This window comes from Symphalangus syndactylus, chromosome 6 (assembly GCF_028878055.3).
Source record: "Symphalangus syndactylus isolate Jambi chromosome 6, NHGRI_mSymSyn1-v2.1_pri, whole genome shotgun sequence".
NCBI lineage: Eukaryota > Metazoa > Chordata > Mammalia > Primates > Hylobatidae > Symphalangus > Symphalangus syndactylus.
In genome coordinates, this window is record NC_072428.2 from 113,633,468 (window position 1) to 113,659,085 (window position 25,618).

General features: G+C 34.5%; 1 protein-coding gene across 5 annotated transcripts in view; it reads right to left on the bottom strand.

The window, feature by feature from the left end:
• Window positions 1-25,618, bottom strand: part of WASL (WASP like actin nucleation promoting factor) — a 75,064-nt gene that overhangs the window by 11,568 nt on the left and 37,878 nt on the right. For 3 of the 5 annotated variants that reach the window (XR_010121594.1, XR_010121595.1, XM_063642183.1), the window contains exons 2-10: window positions 22,480-22,614; window positions 20,140-20,226; window positions 19,680-19,776; window positions 18,032-18,055; window positions 9,963-10,131; window positions 9,209-9,251; window positions 8,094-8,247; window positions 5,733-6,253; window positions 2,455-2,563 (exon numbers count right to left, since the gene is read on the bottom strand). Coding sequence is in view for 3 of the 5 variants with exons in the window: in XM_063642183.1 (XP_063498253.1) it covers window positions 2,455-2,563; window positions 5,733-6,253; window positions 8,094-8,247; window positions 9,209-9,251; window positions 9,963-10,131; window positions 18,032-18,055; window positions 19,680-19,776; window positions 20,140-20,226; window positions 22,480-22,614 (1,339 nt within the window). In the remaining 2 variants the exon portion in view is untranslated. Of the gene's footprint in view, window positions 1-2,454; window positions 2,564-3,297; window positions 4,360-5,732; window positions 6,254-8,093; window positions 8,248-9,208; window positions 9,252-9,962; window positions 10,132-18,031; window positions 18,056-19,679; window positions 19,777-20,139; window positions 20,227-22,479; window positions 22,615-25,618 lie in introns of those variants that run through there. The other 2 variants (XM_055283850.2, XM_063642184.1) reach the window with 2 other exon arrangements.

Sequence of the window (25,618 nt, forward strand, 5' to 3'; positions counted from 1 at the left end):
TTACCATGTGTCTATGTATATCCTATTGACATGCAATTTAACAATTCAGACCTCTCCTGACTTCCAGACTCATAACCAAATGCCTACTCCACATCTATAGTTGAATAGGTATCTCAAATTTAATATGTAAAACCAAACTCCTAATCTTCCCTCTCAAACTTTTTCTTCCTAAGTCTTTCCCCTTTCCAGTTGTTCAAGTCAAAAACCTTGAACAGGCTGGGCGTGGTGGCTCACGCTTGTAATCCCAGCACTTTGGGAGGCCGAGGCGGGCGGATCACGAGGTCAGGAGATCGAGACCACGGTGAAACCCCGTGTCTACAAAAAATACAAAAAATTAGCCGGGCGTGGTGGCGGGCGCCTGTAGTCCCAGCTACTTGGAGAGGCTGAGGCAGGAGAATGGCATGAACCCGGGAGGCGGAGCTTGCAGTGAGCCGAGATTGTGCCACTGCACTCCAGCCTGGGTGACAGATCGAGACTCCGTCTCAAAAAAAAAAAAAAAAAAAACCTTGAACAACTGTGCAAGAGTCATCTTGCACTCTTCTTTTTCTTCAACCTTCACTTTCAAACCATCATCAAACCCAGTGATCTCCACATTCAAAATATAACTAATATTTAACCACTTCTCATTGGTGCTATAAACCTGGTTCAAGCCTCCATCACCTCTTGCTTGGATCATTACTACACCTCTGCTAAAAACCCTCCAATGGCTTCCCATCACATTCAGAATAAAAGATAGTGCACTTTCAGGGGTCTCCAAAGCCTTACCACTGGCCTCATACTACTTCTTGTATTTCATCCCTTACTATTCTTTCCCTCCCTCCCTTGCAAGCTCCCTGATCTCCTCATTGTTTCTCAACCTCACAGACTTTACATTTTCTGTTCTTTTCATCGGATACACTTTCCCTAGTTTCTACATGGTTCACTTCCTGAACTGCTGGTCTTTTCTCAAATGTCACCTCAGTTAGGCTTTATTGTCGCTTATCGTCCTTTATCATTTCAAAATGAACCTCTCTCTCAACAGTCTGCTCCTATTTCCCTTTTCTGTTAGACTTTTGTCCTTAGTTCATGTCACCATTTAACATACTATATGTTTTTCTAGTTTGCTTTGTTTATTGCTTGTCTCTCTCTCTCTCTCATTAGACCTAATGCATGTCAATGAAGGCAGGGACTTTTCTTTTTTTTGTTAAAATTTTATTATTATTCCACAATAAATATTTACCTCTATCTCTGTAATGGAGGGTAGGTACAAATATGCCTATTTAAGGAAAACAAACATTGCTCAAGGATCTTAAAACATGCACATCCTTACAGAGAAACAAAAGGAAGGTAACATTTATTGGGCACCTACTATGTGCTAGGCAATCTGCTGATTAGTGACATACTATTTAATTCTCACATCTATATGCTTCGTGAGTTCTCTGAATGTAACAAACAAGAAACTGAGGCTCACAGAGATTAAATAAATCTAATAAGAAGAAAGATCTGATTCTAGCACATCATGTTGGAAAAGCTATTTAGCAAACCTCAACTACTCCAATCAGCAAAACTCACATTCTTGTTCTTTCTTTAAAGCAATATTCATTTATATGGTGGTATGTATATGTTTAATAATCACCTCAGAATAGGTACTGGTTTGTTCAAATCAACCTTTTAGAAAATGAAAAAGAAAGGTTTAAAAAAAGTTAGTATTCTTTAGCAAACTCTAGAAACAGTAAAAATTACTTAAATTCTTAGCCCTAATCCTCACAGATGAGGTAAATGGCCCAATTTATTTTTATTTTTATTATTTATTTATTTTATTTTTGAGACAAAGTTTTGCTCTTGTGGCCCAGGTTGGAGTGCAATGGTGCGATCTTGGCTCACCACAACCTCTGCCTCCCAGGTTCAAGCAATTCTCCTGCCTCAGCCTCGCAAGTAGCTGGAATTACAGGCATGCGCCACCACGCCGGCTAATTTTTTTGTATTTTTAGTAGAGATGGAGTTTCTCCATGTTGGCCAGGCTGGTCTCGAACTCCCGACCTCAGGTGATCCACCCGCCTCGGCCTCCCAAAGTGCTGGGATTACATGTGTGAGTCACCGTACCCGGCCGTGAATTGTTTATGTCACAGTAATGTTACAGGAATAAGATCTAAAAATCTCAAGCTTTGTTTAAAGGTTGTTTGCTAGGTAGTCTATTAGCATTTCCTGATATAGGAAACAAAACTGTCAATATTCCCAAAGCTGTTCTTTCAATTTATGGCTATGGCTGTGGTGGTGTTGCATTTGTTAAGTCTCAGAGAGACTAGTCACAGACGTGACAACTTTTTAAAATATACCCTAGAGCCCACATCAGGAGTTACTCAATTAGCAGAGAGAAAGCTAGCAAAGACAGTCATAAAAATAACAGAACGTCAAACATTCAGATTTATTAAACACACACGCACACACACACTCTCTCTCTCTCTCTCTCTCTACCTGAAGAATGAATGGCTTTGCTCCTTTTCTGCATCACTTCCATTAATGCACCCACAATTCCTGAAGTGGGTGCAGGTGTTGGTGGTGTAGACTCTTGGCCATCAGACACCTTGGAAAAGAAAGTTAGCAAAACTCAGTAATAAATCCTTAGCAAAGAATCTTTGTCTCCAGAAAGTCCTACTTTCTTAGAATCACTTCTTACTGTAAAAGACAAAAAAGGTATCAAACTGGCAAGTGCAGGACAAGATTCAATTAACAAGAAACAAACTGCTGCCTTAAAGATATTATTCAAAAATATTTCCTTCCCATCTTCATGTATAAGCCAACAATACATTTCCAAATCTATGTTTATGTTCAGATAACAAACCCTCTCCTGAATAATACTTGCTGGGTTACTTCTGTTTATTCCAGCACACACAGACTTAGATGATCAACTTTAAAGCTATTATCAAGGGACTTCATGTTATAAACAGAGGGTAATATTTAGACTCCAGAGTTGTTATGTGGGAAGCACACTGAAGATACTGAAAAACAAAGGTAGAAACTTATTTGCCTACAAAAATTCAGCTTTACACCTTTATGTTATATTTATACCTTCAAAATGAACCTCTTTTCTCATAGTATATAATTTCTTTTTAAGGAGATTGAGTTGAGCAACTTTCAAAATGTACCTGCCTCACTAGGCAAGTAACAATCCCTAACTGAAGTAATTCCATCTGTGCTAAAGTGCATTCAGGAAAAAAAAAAAAAATTATAATTAAAGATGAAACAGCACAGCTGTACTAAATAATTACCTATGTTTTAATACATACATATATATAATATATATTTTTGAAATTCTTAATCATTTCCCAAAGACAATTATTTTATTAAGACAAACTTTCCATTTTGATCTGTACAATTCTTCTTCTAATACTCCTTGTTCTTTCTGGAGTAAACACCTTTTTTAAAAAAATTCAAAGTGGTTCCCCCTAAGATATAGATTCATTCCTTAGTATTTTGGCTTTAAACATTATGTATTAACTATTTCCAGTATAGAAGTATCACAAATGAAGAAAGATAACAGAGTTTCAGAGCTTTGTATTTCTGCACAAGGCTCTCAAGGAGGTACAACAGCGGTAGGGACATTTAGACTACCTTTAAGCAATGTGATAATGTAAAGCAGAGAGCACAAAGCAGAAGTGAGCACACTCTCATCAAACACATTTTTTGAAGTGCTTACTTGAACAAGGTACTATTTGAGGTACTGAAACCATGGAATTCAAAAATATATGTGAGTATTTAATACCTCCTACTAGCTCTTTAATCTATGGTTTTATGTTAATCATATTCATCACAGAATAAATTGATGATTTACTCAAAAAATTTAAAGAAACATAGACATAGAAATTTCAACCACAAAATGGTTTTTTTAGAAAAACAACAAACTCAGATTACATGTATAACATGCCAATAGTTCACTGATTATGCACTCCATGATTGCAATAAATGCAATCAAAAGGAAAGTGATTATTTAGGATAAAAATGGCCCCCATCCAACACTTAGAATAGAAAATATGGAAAGAAACGGAGCGTTGGCATGGGAGAAAGTTATGCAGAAAGTAAACAAATTTAACTCTTAAAACTTTTTAAAATAAATGAGGATACAACTTTATTCATTAAAAATTTAAAATCACCTTATTATAGCTAAATGAGAGAAAGAAACAAAAGTTGGTTTGTGAAAAGGAAATAGAAAAGGGAAAACAAAAAGGTGGGTTAGGAGTGAGAGTTACGGGAATGAGAATGACACAGGAACTAGCAGAAATTCCAAGGTAAAAGCTGGGCTGTGGTCATTTTGACATTAATTCTCCCCACTAACCACTCTTTAAAGTTCTTCAACTGCTCTTGACAGGCCTTTAGTCTGATCTAAATGGGGAAAGAGAACAGAGATGATTGTTCATAGGTTTAAGTGTCATCCTGAATACATGTAAAGACCTAGATATATTTTAAAGATCAGAGTCTTCTTAAATCTATGCTAACGTTTACATGTTTTCATTCAATTAGTTGTGCTTCCTATCTATTACTCTCCTTTTAGACAGTTTCTGAGATCTAGAAAGTTACTTTAATTCCTATACTGGGAAATAATTATCAATTAAAACATCCTCTGTCATCTCCATTTACTTCACAGAAAAACTGTATCATCCATGACCTGCCTGAAGTCCTGGAGAACATGTTATAAAAGGCTCCAAAATTAGTATGTAAATGTAGACAGGTTAGGTTCTAGGATAGGAGTCAGCAAACTAGGGCTCATGGGCCAAATCTGGCCTGTTCTTGGATTTTTTTTTTAAACTATCTAAAAACTAAGCTTGATTTTTACATTTTTAAATGGCTGAAAGAAAATAAGAGTATTTTTGATATGTGAAAGTTATACAAAATTCAAATTTCAGTGTCCAAATACAGTTTTATAGAACACAAGAATGTCCATTCATTTATGTATTGTCTGTGGTGCTTCTGTGGTAAAACAGCAAAGCTAAGTGGTCACAAGAGGCCATATTGCCTATATAAGCCTAAAATTTTACTACCTGATCCTTTACAGAAAAATGTTTGCTGAACTCTAGAAGATTAAATGACCTGTAAGATTAAATGATTACCTCACCCAAATCAGATAATCCTAAATATATTTGCCATCACTGTCAGAAATTCTATTACAACTCTTTCAATTTTTTTGTCTGATTCTCTACTAATCTAAATTTTAGAACGTGAAAACTTTGGAACATGATTTAATTTTCATAAAGCTACCAGTTTAGATTTCCTAAGGTGATCGCAATTGGTTTCAAGTAGGGCTATTTTTAATTCTCATAGCTTAATAAGGATTTTTCTTTAAAGTACCTTTTATTTGAAAGCAAAGTCTAGAACAATGAATTGCAAACATCCTGTAAAATTCCATTCATATGAAGTTCTAGAATAGGTAAAACTAATCTATGGTGATTAGATCAGTGATTGTTTATGGAAAAATTAACTGGGAAGAGGTATGAGAAAACCTTCTGGGGTGATAGAAATACCCTACATTTGGATATAGAGATATGGGTTACATGGCTATAGAGATGTATCAAAGCTGAATTAAAAATTTGTGCATATCATTGCATGTAAAAGTATTTTTAAATTTATAGGGTTAAGAATGAATTAGCAAGAGAAAAAAAAGAATACACTTTTCAAAAATGTCTTTCAATAAATTACTTTAAAATTCCATTATGATAGAGGATCTAAAATGAAAAAAAAAAAAAAAAAAGCTTACTTACAGACTTTAGTTGGATACCCTGTCGTATCTGGTCTAACAGTGCATCTCGTCCAGAGCAGGACACTGGCCGACTGTTCTGCTCCACTTTTTTTAGCTGAGCACCCTCTCTAATTTGATCTAAAAGAGCTGCTTTGTTTCCTGCAGTAGTTGGAACCTGATGGTCCCCATCAGAAGGCAGGCCAGCGGGGGGCGGTGGCCCAGGTGGAGGTGGAGGTGGAGGTGGTGGGGGTGGTGCCACTGGCCCTACCCCCAACACAGATGGAGGTGGTGGTGGAGGCCCTGAAGGTGCTGAGGAGGGAAGGGCTGGAGGTGGAGGAGGGTACATCCTATTTGGTGGTGGTGGAGGGACTGCTACACTTGGCCTGGAAGGAGGCGGTGGTGGAGGTGCAGCTGTGGGAGCTCTTGAAGGTGGTGGGGGAGGAGCGCCTCTTCCCCTGGCAGGAGGAGGAGGAGGACCTGAGTTGTGTGGAGGGGGAGGAGGAGGAGGTGGCCCTCCCCTTGATGGTGGTGGAGGTGGTGGTGCTGAAATGCAAACAGAAAAAAAGGCATGCTTTTTTCTTCTCATAAACATCATATTGAAAAGTAATTCATTTTAACATGTATAAAAATCAAATAATATCAAAAAAGGGTCTCATCTTTGCATTTTATTTTACAAAGATACCTGAGCACAGATGATATCTCACAATTTTTTTTGAGAATTGTCAGCCTAAAGATCACTTTCTTATTGGTTCTTAAAAAAATATGAGCTAAAACAGAATAGTTTACTTTTTAGGAATTAGTACCAGTTCTGAAAGTAAGGGGAATAAACATTTTCTACTTTACAAAATAATAACAAAATATATCAATGAAATTAAACATTTTGTTAATTAGCATTATTTTACATTTTAATAAAAACAAATACCTTCCCTCTTTAAAAAAGAATCAAGTACACTTGTTTTTTTTAAATAAAATCAATTCACATTCAGAATTATAGTGTAGCATAGCTTAATATAATTCATTCATATTAATCTGCACTAAGGCCCAAATATAATGCTTTTCTTTCAAAATGTAAGACTTTGTCATTTAATTCACATTTGTACTTTTATAGTATAATGTCTGTATCTCTAAAAATTACCTGCAATTCTAGTAATGGCATTATGGGAGGCTGGTTGCTTCATTGAAATGCTCAATTACTTATTCCAGAGACATGAACTTGGTACTAAGAAATTAACTGAGAATTTCTATACACTGCAAAATTAAAGTTATCAACAAAAATTACTATTATTCTAGTAGTCATGATATTAGCAGTCTTATTCTACATCAGTGAAAATGTAAGATATAACAGAAAAATAAACTTGGCTGAGCATGGTGGCTCATGCCTGTAATCCCAGCACTTTGGGAGGCCAAAGCGGGAGGATCACTTGAGGCCAAGAGTTTGAGACCAACCTGGCTGACATGGGAAAACCCCATTTCTATTAAAAATATAAAAATTAGCAGGGTGTAGTGGTGCATGCCTGTAATCTCAGTTACTTGGGTGGCTGAGGCATGAGAATCCTTTACATCTAAATATCCTGAGACCAGTACTGGCATAATAATGTTTATGAACTATATAAGTCAATCTATCAATCAAAGTTTAAATGAACACTGGCAATAAAAAAGCCATAAGTAAACCAAATGCCTAATTTAAAATGATAGTTAAGTTCTTCAGAAGAATGTTTTAACCAGAGCTTTTGCTTAACTACAATATTATCCGTATGCAAAAGCCAGCAAGAAGAAAAGAAAGCAGTCCTAATAAGGTAGCAAAGAGATGACTGTTATATTGGAAAATTTAGAGTATTTTATCTGCATTTTACTGTGATAATTATTAAGACAAAACTGAAATACGAGGTCCTTTAAAATAAATATCAAATCTTAAAAGGTTATAAATTGTGCTCTCAGGTACAAAAGAAAATTTTATACTTTATCCAAGAAAAAGGATTTGTATTTCAAAATAGAAAGTTTACATTATTTACATTCTGAAAATGCATGTATTACTAATTAAAAAGTGATTATATTTAAATTACTACTTCTGAATTACAATAAAATCTGGTTTATAGGATTCCTTAAGTAAAACATTTAGGCAACTATAAGTTTTTACTTTAAAATAGAATAGCTGGAAGATTTTGTATGGATTTTTATGAATAAAGACTTAATAAAACCTTGTAAAGCTTTTTAGTTATAATAAAATAATGTTAAGACATAGTGTGATGGGCCACATTAGTTGTCCATAAACTTCAACATTCTGCTGAAGGAAGGGTTCACATGTATGAATGTAACTGCTTTCCATGAAACTGACCTCAAAAGATTAAAACAAAACAGAATGCTGAATAGAGATAAAAGTTACCTTGCCTTCGCAGTTCATTTTTAACAGCTTCAACACCTCCTGTTTTTTCAATAAAGTCATATATAACTTTTGATGTTTCTCTGTCTTTAAGTTGTGCCTCTGAGATTCCACACATATCGAAAAGATTCTTCAATTCTGGATCCAAATTATTCAGCTACAAAAGAAAGTAACTGCTAACTATAAAAATATATCCCAATTAAAAAAAAAAACATAATTTTAAGTCTCATCTGTGTCCTTCTGAAATTATTTTGCCTAAACTTTTAACATGCTTATATTACTTATATGCTAACTCAAATATTTTATTTAAAAAAAACTGGATAGATTCCCTATTTTCTTATTGTTCCTTTTCGTTCCCTGCCTTCAAAAAGAGGGCATCTCATTTAGATTTCTATTAGCCTATTCATGATTCAGACATCTCCAATGCTCATTTATTCTACCCTGTCCTAAGTAAGTATGTAAAAATCAGGAATAAACACAAAAAAAGTAAATTAATTTGAAAATCTGAGAACAAGGATCTTCCTGTAATCCCAAGCACCTTGCACAATGCCCAGCACAAAGAGGTGCTCAGTATGTTTGTAGGGTTAACACTGTAGCTATAACAAAAATAACCAAAAAGATTTTTTACTCCAATCACAAGTAGTATCTCTTTAAAATAATGTATCCAAACGCTGATTAATTTTCGCCAGCAGTTTCACAGTGCTATAAAACAACGGCAAAACTGCCAAAAAGAACAGGAGAATATAAAGATCTAGAGAATTCAACAACTGAATATTCAGAATTTGATTATACTACTTTCTAGTAATTTGGTATACATTCCCCTGAAATTATCACTTGGTAGAAATGATTTTCTTCTCTTGGCTTTCAAAGCACAAGGATTTTATTTATACAGTGTATAAAGCCAAGGTACACAAAACCTTAGTCTATGTCTTCAGAGACTTAGCCATGAATGACAGAACAATAATATGGTTTTAAACCTCAGTCGTATACATACATAAAACACAAGCACATTCAAATAGACACTAGAAACCACAAAAATGATAAAAAAAATAAAAATCTAAAATACGCCAATACATTTCCACAGAGTTATAACGTATATGACTTGAAAACATACTTACATCAAAGCCTGTATTTGGATCCCAACCAACATGTCCAATGTGCCTAAAGTAGAAAATAGAAAAAAAATAGAAAAACAAAATGCATAAAGGGCATTATAAACACAATATATATGAAATCCAATCTACATTTGGCTTTGAAATTTTGGCCTGAACTAACAGTTCTCACAGACATAACCATATTGTGATAAAAACTATGTACAAGGAGTCAGAAGAACAGGATTCTAGCCCCGACTCTGCTACTAACTGAAACTTAAAAATTTTGTACAATCTCTCTGAGCATCTATTTCCTTAATTGTCAAATTACCATAAGAGTCCAAGCATTATATATATGACGGGATAGGGGTTTCATGAGCTAATAAAATAATGCATATGAAAATGCTTGAAATATGTTATATAAATACCAAAGGGTTTTACTGCCCCTAGGCAGTATCTGTAAACAATTTCTAAATGCTATTTTTAGAGCAAAGTGAGAAATCATTTTTATGTGCAATAATTAGTTGAAGAAACAACTTTATCTAATTTTTCTTTTCTCATAGTTGAAAAAGTAAATAAACTGTAAGATTCCAAGAACGTCTACTGAGCAGCTGCCTTAAAAAAAAAAAAAGCCAATAAAGTGCATAGTTAAGATGGTATCCAAGTGATGAATGTACACACCCTCCCGAAAAGAAAAGAAAATTTTCTAATAAGTTAAAAATCAAGAACAGCAATGAATAAATCAAAAGTGAAGATAAGAACAACAAAAGAACTGTCTTACTGGAAATTGCTTGGTGTTCCTATATCTGCCTTGGTTAATCTCTTCTTTTTAGCTTTTCCTTTCTTCTTTTCTTTGGTATGGGAGATGTTGTTGACTTGTGGACCATAAAATCTATTTGTTGTGATTTCTGGATTTTTTATATCAACTGTAGCCATGGGTAGATTAGGACCTGCAAATAAAACCAAATTATATAGAAGGGGTATAATTTAAGATAACAATGATAGACAATCATAATTTACAATTTAAATACTTTTTCTGAAATAGGATCACTTCATTATAAATTATCTATATTTTAAACTTCTACATTTTTTTCATAAAGTGCTGCCTAAATTTCTAAAACCTGTAAGTTCTTGAAGAAATTAGTGTAGATGCACTATTTCAAAGCAAACTTACATTTTTATACCATTAAATTTCATAAAGAATATGAACTTCCAGGTAGAATTTAAATATAATTAATCTCTTAAATGTTGATTATAATAGCCTCATACCCAACACATTGCTCAATAGTAAAGTGAAACATATCTTGTAACAAGGATAAAGAAAGTAAAGTATCTATTTTTGTTTTAAATTTAACAAAGAAATACAGGCTTAAGTCTTTGTTTCAACTTTATTAGTCAAGAAGAAAAAGGGTACTTAAAATTATTACTACCATTTTTTCCAAAACTGGCATACTTATGTCAAATGATATTTTCCTGACCAGCACGCATACACCTTGACTATCAGAAGTATAGAATTAAAAAATTTAAAATGCAAAAATTCTTAAAGTACTCATCTTGTGCAAGAATCAACAGTAAAAATGCCAAAGGCATCTTTCCACATTATTAATAGTATCTTCAGAAGTGGTACTAAATGTAGCACAAAACTTGTCTTACAATTCAAAATAAAATTCTTGATCTTAAAAGTATGAAAGTCTGAATGTGGAGCATTCAAATGAAAAATTTCTTAAAAATTCAACTAAAGGGCAACACGTGTTCCTTAGAGAGCCTATTTTTATATATGGTTCTCTGACAAATCCTCCTTTGAGACCAAGTTCCTCTGAGGTGACTACATTAACGACCACTTCCAAAATGTATGAAATACTATCATCGTTGTGTAGAAAAGAGTTTAACACAGCACACTTTAGACTGCTCTTCTTAGAAAGGACCACTTGCAAGGTTGGCCCTCGGTTGGCCCTCAGTTGACCATTTGGGAAGTTGGATTTCAAGAGGGCTCCCACTATTCCCTGATAAGGTAGGCTTATTGTGTCTAAATTGTTTGTGCTAACAATGCAGTTTATGTTGAACATCTACTTTCCTTCTGGGAGTCTGGAATCTTGGTAAGTGTAAGGCAGGGGAGACCTATGTAACTAGCCCCCAACAAAAACCCTGGGCACCAAGTGTCACGCTTTTCCTTTAGACAACATTTCACATGTTGTCACAATTCATTATTGGAGGAATTAGGTGGAACCTCTGTGAGAACTCTCGGAAACTCGTGTGTGGTTTTTTTTATGAACTTCATCCCACGTGTCTTTCCCTTTGCTGATTTTGTTTTATATGTGTTTTCACTGTAATAAATGTTTGCCATGAGTACAGCTATATATTAAGTCCTCTAAGTCCTTCAGGTGAATCACCACCTCTGAGGATGGTCTTGGGGATCCCCAACATAATCAATAAATGGCAAATAGAAATCTCAAGGCTAATGTATATTAGGTGATCCTTAAAATCCAATTTGACTGTAATTCCTTAATTATGCCCCAAACTGCCAAAGTATCCTACTTACTAAAATTATCTGGAAAAAAAAAAAAAAGGTTTATTTACATGGGTAAATTGTATATACCCTATTTTCTCCCAACTCTACTATTAAAGATAAAATAAAACTAAAACAAATTTATGAAAGCCATGTCACCTTATCAAAAAAGTAATTAATTTGGAAAGGTATACTTTTAATATCACCAAAATTCAACTCTTTTCCCCTAATATTCAAATTCTATTTATATATAATATGTTAATAATCCTAAAGTTTTAGTTACAATTTCATTCAAAAATCCCATAGGAAGTTGCTGATATGGGTAAGAAATAGTTTTTGGGAAAAATGAGAGCTACTGAATAATATGGATAAAATCATTAAAAGCTTTTGCAGTGCCCAGGAATAATCTGAAAAATAACTAGATCGGTAAGTAAAGGTGAGTTAAGCAGTACAGAATGACCTGAAAGGCTGATTAGGATGTGAATTTTCAAATTTGCTCAGGTATCAGATTTCGGCATTTATGTAGTTGTACAAAATAAAGGACTTACTGAGAATATCCAGAATGTGGGGGCTAGAGGGTTGAATTGGGGTTACACTCAGACCTTCACAGACTTATCTGGTGGTCTGCTTTTACTTCTCATTCTTCCCTTTCTGCCCTCTCGCTTATCTTTACCAGTCAGTATCAGCAACACCATCCACAATAAGGATGCTACAAATTACTTTTAGTTTCTTATCTTTATTCTTAACAAAATTTAAGAATTAAGACAGAATTAGGAGTATCAGAATTAGGTACTCCCTGGGCAGGCACAGTGGCTCACGCCTGTAATCCCAGCACTTTGGAAGGCCAAGGCGGACGGATCATGAAGTCAGGAGTTCCAGACTAGCCTGGCCAACATGGTGAAACCACGCCTCTAAAAAAATACAAAAATTAGCCGGGCATGGTGGTGCATGCCTATAATCCCTGCTACTCAGGAGGCTGAGGCAGGAGAATCACTTGAACCTGGGAGGCAGAGGTTGCAGTGAGCTGAGATTGCGCCACTGACTCCAGCCCAGGCAACAGAGCAAGACCCCGTCTCAAAAAAGAAAAAAAAAAAAAAAAAGAATTAGGCACTGTCTTCACTCATATGACTTTTCCTGAACTAAGTATTCAAATAGCAACTACAAACAATCAGACTCGCCAGTAAAATATAAAAACAGAAAACAACAAAAATATTTTCTGCCACTTTAGCTTATATAAAAGCCATCTATTATACTATAGATGACTAGCATGGAAATACAGTTGGATAAAGCTAAGTTTAATTATTTAAATTATCCAAGCTAGTACATTTTTGAAAAATCAGCTTCTTATAACCCTGATTTATAACTCACTAGAGAAAGTAATTCAGCTGTCTCTGAGGCAGATTCAAGAATGAAGATAGGAACAAAATGTAAGTGATATGTGAAACGAGTAACAATGTTTAACTCATATCGTAATCAGACTGTGTGTTTCCCCTCTTCCTCTACCCAAAAATCAGGCATGAATATATTATTATGCATCAACATTATCTCTTTAAGTCATTATAGACGAATTTCATTAGTACTAGTTAATACATTAAGCCTATAAAGAAAAATCCATATAATGGAGATATATAGAAAATTAGTATTAGATGGGAAATTAGTTTCTTTTCAAAATCGCCTTTCATTTTATTAATGAAAATGAAGGACAGTAAGAGTCAGGTGATCTTCATAAAGTCATATGATTAGTGACAGAAGCAAAGGTGTATTCTGGTATCTTGGTTCCTAGTCCACTACCCTTCCAATTAACTATTTTACTTTTTTTTTTTTTTTTTTGAGATGGAGTCTTGCTCTCTTGCCCAGGCTGGAGTGCAATGGCGCCATCTCGGCTCACTGCAACCTTCGCCTCCCGGGTTCAAGTGATTCTCCTGCCTCAGCCTCCCAGGTAGCTGGGACTACAGGTGCGTACCACTAAGCCTGGGTAATTTTTCATATTTTAGGAGAGATGGGGTTTCATCGTATTAGCCAGGATGGTCTTGATCTCCTGACCTCATGATCCACCTGTCTCAGCCTCCCAAAGTGCTGGGATTACAGGCGTGAGCTACCGTGCCCAGCCAACTATTCTACCTCTTATACCTCTTACACAAAAGTCAAAGTACAAGGTGGATAACACTGCTACTTTTACAAATGCCATAATACATTCTTTGTTTACCAATTTATCAGTTTTCTTGGTCTGTGGTCCAACAATTCATTATTCAATAAATATTTACTAACAACTTACAGAATTTAGAAAAAAATGGATTTCTATACATTCAAGAGGTTAGGTACTTGGTTATTTCTGTTGACAATGGTTATTTACTTTAGAGTTTGAAGATGTTAGGAAATAAGTTTAAAATGCTATTCTAAAGCCAAATTAAGTATTTGTTTCAAGCGACACACTAAAAAAAGTGATATCCTGTTTAAGGTATAGAGCCATTTTTTAAACAACATAAAGTATATGAAAGATTTAGTAACAGATGTATGTACTCATTTCTAGTAAAGTTTAATTATTCCATTTATGAAATTACACTTATCCTAAGAACTACTATGTAAACATATAACGAAGGCAGGCTGTTTTCCTTCTTTTTCAAAAAACAAGTGACAAATTATCTCCTTCTGATTAAGGACAACTGTTGCAGGAAAAGGTTTTTAAATGTTCTTGTGAACAGACATGTCTAGTTAATTTTAAATCTAAAAGAACTCAAGTTTCCCATTAATTACATAAGAAGCAAAGAAGCCTCACCAAGGAAAACAGCTGAAAAACAGGTGGCCTAGAGGCCTCTGATGTCAAGCAGTCACGAAGCTGAGAACAAATCATTGGAAAGCATATATGCTAAAATGTGAGACTGACCAATAAAGAAATTAGGAGTGAGGAAGATACTGAATTGCATTTTCGGAATGTATGTAAATTCTACATAAAGCATCTTTTTAATAATTAAAATGTGAAAAGATGTGGTAAACTGATAATCTAAATAAGGATCTGAGACAAAGCACCTGCATAGCTACTGGAGGACATGGTCCAGGGCCCCACTGCCACCTAGTGGTGGTGCACCAAATACAGTAAAGTAATAATGCTGCCTCCCAAACAGTGGTCTCCATTTAGTGGGGAAAGCAAGATAGTTGAATGTAAAGCAGTTTTAAAATATTACAACTTGTATTAATAATTACTTATTTCATTCTTTGTGTATTAATATATTAATTCCATATTATATGTATATTTTATAAGTATACAAATATTGGCAATACGTGCTGTATAATTTTGTCCTTTAACAACACTATTAAAAAAAAAAATCCCTCCATTTATTTAATGAAAGAAGTCTGAAACCACTGAGCCAAATGATTAAAACTAAAGATTTAAAACCAATAGCCAACTCAGAGAAAGAAACTACTTTTTTGAGACAAAGTCTTCCTCTTTTTGCCCAGGCTGGAGTGAAATGAATGATGTGATCTTGGCTCACTGCAACCTCCGCCTTCTGGGTTCAAGCAATTCTCCTGCCTCAGCCTCCCGAGTAGCTGGGATTACAGGCACGCGCCACCAAGCCCAGCTAATTTTTGTACTTTTAATAGAGACGGGGTTTCGTTATGTTGGCCAGGCTGGTTTTGAACTCCTGACCTCAGGTGATCCGCCTGCCTCAGCCTCCCAAAGTGCTGGGATTACAGGCGAGAGCCACTGCACCTGGCCTGAAACTACATTTAATTCTAAGTGGGTCTCTTAGTAGGGGTAATAAAATTATGAAACACCACTGTTACATAAAGAATTTTCAGGCCGGGCGCGGTGGCTCACGCTTGTAATCCCAGCACTTTGGGAGGCCGAGGCAGGCGGATCACGAGGTCAGGAGATCGAGACCACGGTGAAACCCCGTTTCTACTAAAAATACAAAAAAATTAGCTGGGCGTGGTGGCGGGCGCCTGTAGTCCCAGCTACTCGGAGAGGCTGAGGCAGGAGAATGGTGTGAACCCGGGAGGCGGAGCTTGCAGTGAGCCGAGATTGCGCCACTGCACTCCAGCCTGGGTGACAGAGAGAGACTCCGTCTCAAAAAAAAAAAAAAAAAAAAAAAAAAAAAAAAAAAAAAAAAAAAAAAAAAAAAAAAAAAAAAAAAAAAAAAAAAGAATTTTCAAATTCTATCTATTCATGGAAACTAGGTGCCTCTTCAGAAATTCATTTTATAAATGTTCAGCCCTCCATATTCACAGTTCCATATCCATGCATTCCACATCCATGGATTCGACCAACTGTGGATTAAAAATAAAAACAGATGGGTTCATCTGTTCCGAACATGTACAGACCATTCCTGCTATTATTCCCCAGACAATACAGTATAACAACTATTTACCCAGCATTGCTTCTCAGCCTTTTGGCTAAGATCAAATGTACCTAGCACTTACATTGTATTAGGTATTATGAGTACTCTATAGAGGATTTAAAGCATATAGGAGAATCTGTAGTCATATGCAAATACTATGTCATTTGTATCGCAGACTTGAATATCAATGAAGTTTTGTATCCATGGGGGGGATCCTGGAACTGATCCAACATGGATACATGTATTTACAACCTTAATTTTATTATTTCTACAGCATCTACACTTTAAAATATGGGGTTACTTTCCCCAAAGTGTTTTGATGACACCACTAGAAAGTCTTCTCCATTGGTACTCAATACTGTATATACTCTCCAAATTCAAAATAACGTAACAAATTCAAAAAGGTTGAAATACTAGGCTTACATCAAGGAAAATTTCTAATACTACATCAAAAGTTCACAGATGAGCAACCTGTAACTCAGCTGCTTCTGTTTCTTTTGCCTTTGCCATGTACTAACTTATATATCCTGAGACATGATATTTACCCTGTGTCTCAATTTTGCCTTCAAAATCATCTTGACATAACATAGTGGTTAAGGGGCCAGTCTCTAGAGTCAAATCATCTGATGCTGAATCTTGCTTCACTACTTACTAGTTATGAGACCTTGAGCAAGTTACCTGTCTGTGCCTCAGTTTCCTTATCTATAAAAGAGATAATAGGAGCTACTTCAGAACGTTGCTGAACAGTGCCTGGCAGGTAGTAAAAGATCATTAACTAGTAGTTGCTATTATTATTGTTGTCATCATCTTCATCAGAATAACTAGTATTTATTAAGCACTATGTTAAGCTTTGATTACTTCAATCCCCATAAAAGCCCTAAAAAGTATTAATATTTCTATTCAAAAGAAAAAGTGAAACTATACAATATTTGGTACCTGTTAAGCACTACTGAAGGTAGTCAGGCATTTAAAAAATTAATAATAAGGTAAATAACCCAGAATTTAATACACCAACATTTGGTTCATGTTTCTGTATCAGGAAAAGAAATTTAAAGACAAAATCAAAAGGCAACATATCTGTTTAAAAGAAACAAACCCCAACAATCACCAATAGCTGTCATATATTAAGAACTTTGTATTACGTAAGTTTTCCTTGAATAATCATTCTAGGTTCTGATAAGAGGATTTGAGATATGCTTTTAAAAAGCAGCCATTTTCTCTATCATAACAAAGTGTCCTGGAGAATGGTTCTTTACCTTCATAGAGTCAGGGACCTCATTTAAATATGATTAAACCCATGGATCCTCTCTCTCCAGAGAAAAGAACATATTTAGCACATAATTGCAGGGAGTTTATGAAGTCTAGAGTAAGAATTTCTACCCCTGAGACCTTATCTTTTACATCCTGGTATTCTGCTTTTACTCTCTGGTATTCAATGTTTTCTAAAAAAAATGAATTCATAATACTTCAAGTGGTCATTATCAAATTAAAGAGCATTATACGGAGCTAAATTAGTTCTAAATACACCATAACAGTAGGTGTTCATTCTGAAAGGGGCTTCATATAACACATAACCAATGTGAAATCATATTTTGAAATAAGAATGAAAGATAAATCTTAAAGTAGGAAATTAACAAATACACTAGACAAAATGTACTGCCTCTAGGAAAAATGTTAAGCCCCGATTGTACACTTAGTCAACTGTGAATCCAGAATTAAGATATAAGTATTAGTGATCTTCACCCTATGTATTCTTTCTTCATGTTAGAAAAATATCGAAGAATATTGTTTCCTAAGTCTCATCTGTCAATCATTAATTAAAAATAGGAACACAATAAACTGTATAATTTGATCATAGATACTAAATATTACTCATGTATGGTACATGGTTCCACAAGGATAAACATGTAAAAGATACTAAATATTACTAACGTATGGTACATGTTTCCACAAGGATTAAACTGTCATCTAAAATCTTAAAAGATAAATAATCGTCAAAAAGCTTACCATTTGGGGGATCTCGTCTTTTCTCTGTTAGAAAATAAATTAGAATAATATTATTAAATATATGTAAGACAACATCAACATAAAAAAATTAATTCACTAAACTATCTTATTCCTAAATTGACGTATGTGTGACTAAGGAAGATTTTTCAGAAGACCCGACATTTAAGCAGAGATCTAAATAAAATAAGGAAGGGAACAATACATTCAAAGGCCCCAAGGAGGGTGCAACATGAAAGAACATCATGAAGGCTGGACTACAGTGAACAAAAGGCACAGTGAAAGGAGACCAGTAAGAAGGAAAGTCAGGGACTAGATCATGTAGCGTTCCATAGGCCACGGTTAAGGACTATAGATTTTATGTGTATATGATAGGAAGCTCTTACAGAATTTTAAATAGAGAAAGTGATATAACCTAATCTACAATTCTAAAAGTTTACTCTGGCTACTGTATAGAAAAGAGATAGTAAAAAGGACTGAGTAGCAGCAGGGAGACTAGTCAGAGAGCTAGTGTGGCAGCCCAGCTGACAGATCATGGCGGCCTGGATTAGGATGGTAGCAGCAGAAATGGTAAGAAATAGTCAGACAGGACATGTTTTTGAAGGCAGAGTCAATAGGACTCTGATAGGATTTATGAGGGACCATGGTGAGCCTGAGGGATAAGATGGAACAAATGCCTTTTACTGAAACAAGGAAGATTAGTAGAAGAATAGGAACGGGTCTGAGTGGGGCTAAGGTTCAGGATACAGGACATGGATCAAATATTCTGCTCAGACGTGGTAAGTCTAAAGGCTATTCTGCCACTTGAGTACACAGAGTCTGAAGGTCAGGGAAGATGTCTCAGAACTGAAGAAAAAACTTTGAGAGTCATTGGCATACAGTTTTTGGAACTACAGAACTGGATGAAAGCACATGTTCTTTCTCCTGAAACTGATCTGCTTAAGATGATTTTGGAGAGGTTCCCCTTTCCTAGTCACCTTTCTCCACTTTACAAGAGAAAGGCCTGGTACACTGTTGTCGAATAATAGTTCTACACCAATTAATTTAAAGCTTTATACTATCCTGCATTGTTCTGTAATTGTTTTATATGTGTTTGAGTTGTCTCACACACTAAACTAAGTTCCTTATGGGTTTTATACTATATAGTATTAGGAACAAAATAGAAAGACAACGCAATGTTTACAGATCTTGTTAGCAACTCTGCTTATTTGCTTCTAAGCTTACCTAAAGTCTTTGTTTACAAAGTATAAAATACTTTTAAGACTTTACAAACAATGCTATCACAAATGCAAAATTAAAAGTCAATATATACGAAATTTTATCAACAAAAAAGGTTATTGGAATGGGCCCTTCAGTAAATCTAAAAAAAATAGTTCTCAACAAAAACATTACTTATTTTAAGGTAAGGACCACCAAATTTTTTTGTAAACAGTAAATATTTCAGGTAATAGTTTTGGCTGTGAGGACCATATAATCACTGTCATCACTATTTAACTGTGTTGTGGCAAAAAAGTAGCCAAAGACAACATGTAAACCAATGAATATAGCTAAGTTTCAGTAAACTTTTATTTACAAAAACAGGAAATGGACCACACTTGTCCCACGAGCATTAGTTTGCTGGCCCGATTTAAGTAATTAAAAAAAGGGTTACCAGATTTCCTTTGTCGACGGCCCAACAGGTCTGTAACTGCTTTTCGGAATTTTTTTGCTTCTTCTTCATTGGCAAAATTAAGAGCAACTTGACAAGTCTGAAATATTTTCATCACAAAGGGGAAACAACAGAATGTATGAATTTAGCTTTACATCATAAAAACAATGAGCAAAAGAAGTATATTTCTGAAGAATGAAAGGTTAATTTTACTAGCAGATAAGACATTATTTTATGATCTGAATAACAACACAAAAGCATGAAGAAGTTCAAGTAAAAGATGACTATTAGAGAAGTTACCTATCACAGCAGATACAAATACTAATTTGAATATTTCATCTTCAGCAAAAAAATGAAATAGTAAATTGAATTTGATCTTTCAATAAGGCTCTATAAATAATTTGGATAGAAAAGGCAAGCAATGAAAAAAGTAAAGATGGCAATAAAGAAAAATATGACTTACATCTCCAGCAAAGGTATGAAAATATCCTCTAGGACTATTATATACAAAGTTATTGTATAGCTCTTGTTCCCACAATAGTTTCCCATCCTAGAAAAAAGTTAAAAATTAAAATAAGAACTACCAAAACATAATCTCTAGGAATGAAACAAAGAAGATGACTCATATTAAGAAAATTGTTTATATTAAAAATAACTTTTACATGCACACATGTAACATTTATAATATATAAATAGTGTCACAATCTAATCAGTAATTTCTTAAAACTGTAAACACTGGATAACGTATCTTTCATAAAACCTACATATCAAGTTAGTTTACTTCAGCTAAGATACAATCTCACTAGCCAACCATTTCCAAATTCAGTTACTTGGTCAAATACATAACCAGAATAATTACTAGGTCATCAATGTTACATGGCAGGAATAGGATACTTTTGCACATGAACTGATTACCAAAGCACAGTTCCACCAGCAATATTTAGACAACGTACTATCAAACACTGCAGGAATACTTTATGTTCTTTTCCTCAATTTTACAGATGTGGGAGGGTCAAATATACCTTCCTTGTACTGCTAATTAACCATCTTCAAATTCTTAACTTTTGCAGAGTACCTTTCTAATTATATACTAGTATAAGTAGTATTAATCATGATGCAGAAAGACACTGATAATTAAAATGTATCAAGGTTAAACTATGGATAAGAGTGCCATGATGACTGCCATATCTATTGCCATAGTATAAAAAATATGTTGAATCTTAATACCAAAGGTGACTTATGAGTGTCCAGCAACTGGAAATAAGTGGTTAGAGAAAGATAGTCATTGCCCTATTCAGAAATGCAAGGTTCTACCTAGACAACAATTTAAAAATATGTAAAATACACTGTTCACACATTATAACCACTGCAGTGGAATTCCTTTCTTCTTAGTATGTGTATGCCATTTCTAAATAGTGCTTCTCAATGGTTATGACAAATATGTCAAAGCACTTGGAGGTTTCTTTCAAACTATGTAAGCTATGTATGTGTTCCCCAACCCCCAGAATCACTGCCATAGTAAGCCACTGCTAGTGACTACTAGTAAGCCACTGCTAGTGACAGAAGCATGTCGTATCTCTCAGCTGTCTTGGAAGCAGACATTAAGAAGCACTAATTTAGCCCGGGACTGGTGGCTCGGGCCTGTAATCCCACCACTTTGGGAGCCTGAGGCAGGAGGATCACTTGAGTCCAGGAGTTTGAATCCAGCCTGGGCAAAACAGCAGAACCTATCTCTACAAAAAAAATACAAAAATTAGCCAGGTGTGGTAGCATGCACCTGTAGTCACAGCTACTCAGAAGGCTGAGGTGGGAAGATTGCTTGGGCCAAGGAGATGAAGGTTGCAGTAAGCTGTGCACTCCAGGCTGGGTGACAGCAAGAGCAAGACCCTGTCTCAAAACAACAACAACAACAACAAAAGAAGCACTAATTTACCAAATACCATAACTGAGATCTCATTTAATCTCAGTGAAATACTTCATAACAGAGCAAGATGGTTATCTGATTTTACAAATAAAGCTGAGACCAGAGGTGTAAAAATCTCTTGAATGTTATCTATCAGGTCATATTAGCGCCCAAGAGTTTAGAGGCAGTTTTAGTTTTTTTGTAATTAAAATCTCATTGCACTTATTGCCACATATAAATATTAATCACGGAGGCTTACTTACAGAAAGGTTTTTAAAAAAACGGAGACTTCGTCTTAGCAAAATATTTTTATGACAACTGTAAGAAATGAATACCTAACAAAGGGTATCCAATCTATAGCTATGTGATTTATGATTGGGGGGGAGGGATGTAAAGCTATGAAAATCTGAATATATCTATCATGAGAAACAACATAAGGAAAAATGAGTAGCAAACAGATTTTTATAGATATTGAAATGTTTTAAACCTGGGCTAAATAATAGTACATACTGAGCTAAAATATTATTTTGTTGTTCCCTGAACAGACTATGTACGCTATTCTATAATGAACAAGGTGGAATAAAAGAGTATCATTAAAAAAATATAGGGTATAGAGAAAGCCCAAGAACCAACAGGCATAATTTAAAAAAAAAAAAAGCTTTAATGCATTGTAGCAGTAGAAAGATAAAATAGGAAACTATTCACATTCTGGCTTCAGACATGTTCCCATTTGGTCATGATTTCCATATGTCAATATCTAAAAACCAAGCTTCACTCTTCTAATATTAGTTTATGTACAAATTTAAATATCACATATAGGATAAACAAATCTAAACTAAATTATAATTGATATAGAAAACCTAATCACCTAGTTTAAAGTGAAAGCAAAACAAAACTCACCTTAATGTCAAATATTCTTAAAAAATAAGATCTCTGTGGATTGTCCTTAACAAGACAAGCAACACCACTGCACTTCTTTGACCACATACAGTTCCGATCTGCTGCATATAACTGCACCACTGCTGAAGACATAGTCTGCAAAATATAAAATTTATAATCATTAGGTTCAAAATAATATGTAGATGATCATAGCTCCTGCTGACAGCTTGACTGCAACCACCCAGCTAAGCTGCTCCTAAATTCCTGATTCACAGAAACAAGGAGATAATAAACATGTATTGTTATTTTAAGCCACTAGTTTTTGAAGTAATTTCTTATGCAGTAATAAATAACTAATATAATAATCATATAACAATAATTACTTAAAACATTTATTGATGCTTAAAATGTGCTAGGAAGTGTGTTAATCACTTTTAAATATAGCCTCATTTGTTATTACTATGATAACTTCATTTTTTACTTGAGAAACCCAACACTAAAGAGGGTAATTTGCCCAATACCACACAGCTAAATGGCAGAGCTAAAATTCCAAATCCAGGCAATTTGTGACTTCAAATCTAGCATTCTTACTCCCCCTATTATACTGTTTCCCAATAAAGTGAACACTTAAGCAATGAAGTAGCAGCATTAGTAATGGCTGACTTCTATAAAGCAGTTAAGCACTTATCCAGATAAGGACTGAGACAAACTTGAAAGCAGTATTACCACCCTAGAAGGCAGATTATAGTATCTCCTTTCTAAAGTGAGTTTAAGATTGTAAGTGATTTGCACAAGGGGCCACACAGTTTTAACGCTATACTGAGGATATGAAAAATATTTGAGTGACTATTGTCTAAATTTTACCAAGGATAGTCCCTAAATAGAACCCTTTCAGATGTATAGGAGTGAAGCTAACTCGTTACATGCAATGGACAATTTAGGGCATTAGATTTTCCAGTACACCATGTTGCCCCCTTCCTCAAGACTAGAAAAGGTATAAACTAATTTTATTCTAAATTAAGTTTATTTTATAACCTAGAATGTAACTATTCAACCTTAAGTTTCTATGAAAGTGATACACACATATACTGATAAAGCACTTACAAATCCTCTGAAAGCCATAATTATGTTTTCTGATCCAGTAATTTCACTTTTAAACTAGAAATTAAGAAAATCATTTAGAATATAATACTTCATATTTTAATGTAAATATAAAAATAAAATATTTCATATAAATATATATTTTTTTAAAGAGGAAGAACTGAAATAACCTAAAATAGGAGCTGATTAAGTAATTATGGTATCTTAGTTCAATGGAATTTGGGCTCTGTAATAAAAAATAGACTACATTAAGATTTGAAGATATGCTGTTTTAGGTTTACTTAACTATGCCTGAGGGGTGTCCTCTTTTGGTAAGAGGAATTTCAAAGAACAATTATATGCACAAATCTTTTATAACTATATACTAAAGTCAGAAATGTAAGATCAGTATACTGTTAGGATCAAAAGTCCATAAACAATTGCTCAGATAACAATGTTCAATGTTACGTTTTTAACATTACAGACCAAATTCAACCTTGAACTTCACACACAGTGCTGAGTAGGACACAAAGGAACAGAAAAATTTCTACAAGAGTCATTAAAAATTATGATAACTTAAAAACAAAAAATGTGTATACTGGGACACTGGGTTTCAAAGAGGAGACTGAAGAATGTGGGACACTTTTTGGCCTGCTCAAAACACACTTGTGTTTGCAAGTGCACAATCTCAGGATGATAGTGCCACAGGCATCCTGCTGCCAGCAGTGAAAACTTCAGAAAAATGGGTCTTGCATACACTATCTAAAGGTATCAAACACCAGGCTGAAGAATTCAAAAATCAAACAAGCAAATTTGTTAGTTCTAAGGAGAATTCATATAAAGTCTTTTTTAGTATGGTACTGTGAAAATACATTCATTTCTAAAAAGGAAAGCAATTAGGAAATTAGATGTACCAAAATGAAGATCTAAAAATCTCCCTACTTTTTTACCAGAAATCAAGAAGTAACAGCTCACACACACACAAAAAAGTTATTCAATAGGGTCTGAAATTCCATCATGAAAATCCCCTTGCTAGCCAAAGGACTAAATATTCATGATGTTATAAATATTCATGTTGTAAAACATCGTGTGGCTATATATGTGAACTTTAAAAAACAAAACAAAAAAACCCAAACTAAAAAACATTTAAACCTTTAGATACACTTAAATTCTTAAAACACTTGCTTAAGAAATAAAGACTAACAATGCTATAATCTTTCACAGACAGCATACTGCATTATAAACATTAAAACTAAAAAAGCAACTATTCAAAAGCAATTTTCAGTAACTGGATTTTCAAAAATTTGCTACACTGTTATTATCAGTCTGTCTGTTTCATTAATTCTTACCTTCATCTGGCAGTCTGAAAATGACATACCACAGCAACTTGTAAAGCCTTTTCTAATTCAGAATAATAACACTGAATATGAGAATAACTAGCATACATTTAATACAGTATATTAATGCTAGACAATATAAAAACAGTCACTAATCCCCACACTCTAGATTGACAGTGACTTAATTAAGTTTTTAAAGACATTCCTTCCATTCCTTTAGGTAATTACAATGAATCAATTCCATTCCTTCTTGTCTTTCATAATTAAGAAGATATTAATGAAAAACAACCTAAGAACAAGTGCTTAGGAAGGGAAATCTATTTCTTATTACCCTAATAATGTTAAGGTTAAAATCTGCTAATTAAAAGGAAAAAAAGTACTGTATCAACTTTGGTAGAAACAGAACCTGTCGTATCTTCTGTATTCCTGATATTTCAGTACTGAGTAACTGTAATAACATATTCATTCTCAGAACTTTGATGATCAAGGGCAGGAAGAACACGAGGGACGTATTCCAGGAAGTGAATTCCCTCCCACTGCCCTTCTGCCCGGGACTTCTATCTCTTTGAAGTTGACTCTGCACCAGTCGAGAAGTATTTCTCTGATTCCTTAGGTTGAAATGACTTCTTTTGGTTTTTTTTTTTTTTTTTTTTTTTTCACATTTCTGAAGTGCTTGTTTATGTACCTTGTGTCACTTTGTTATTCCACTGGTCTTACTCTACATCAGAATAATTTTCTGTATT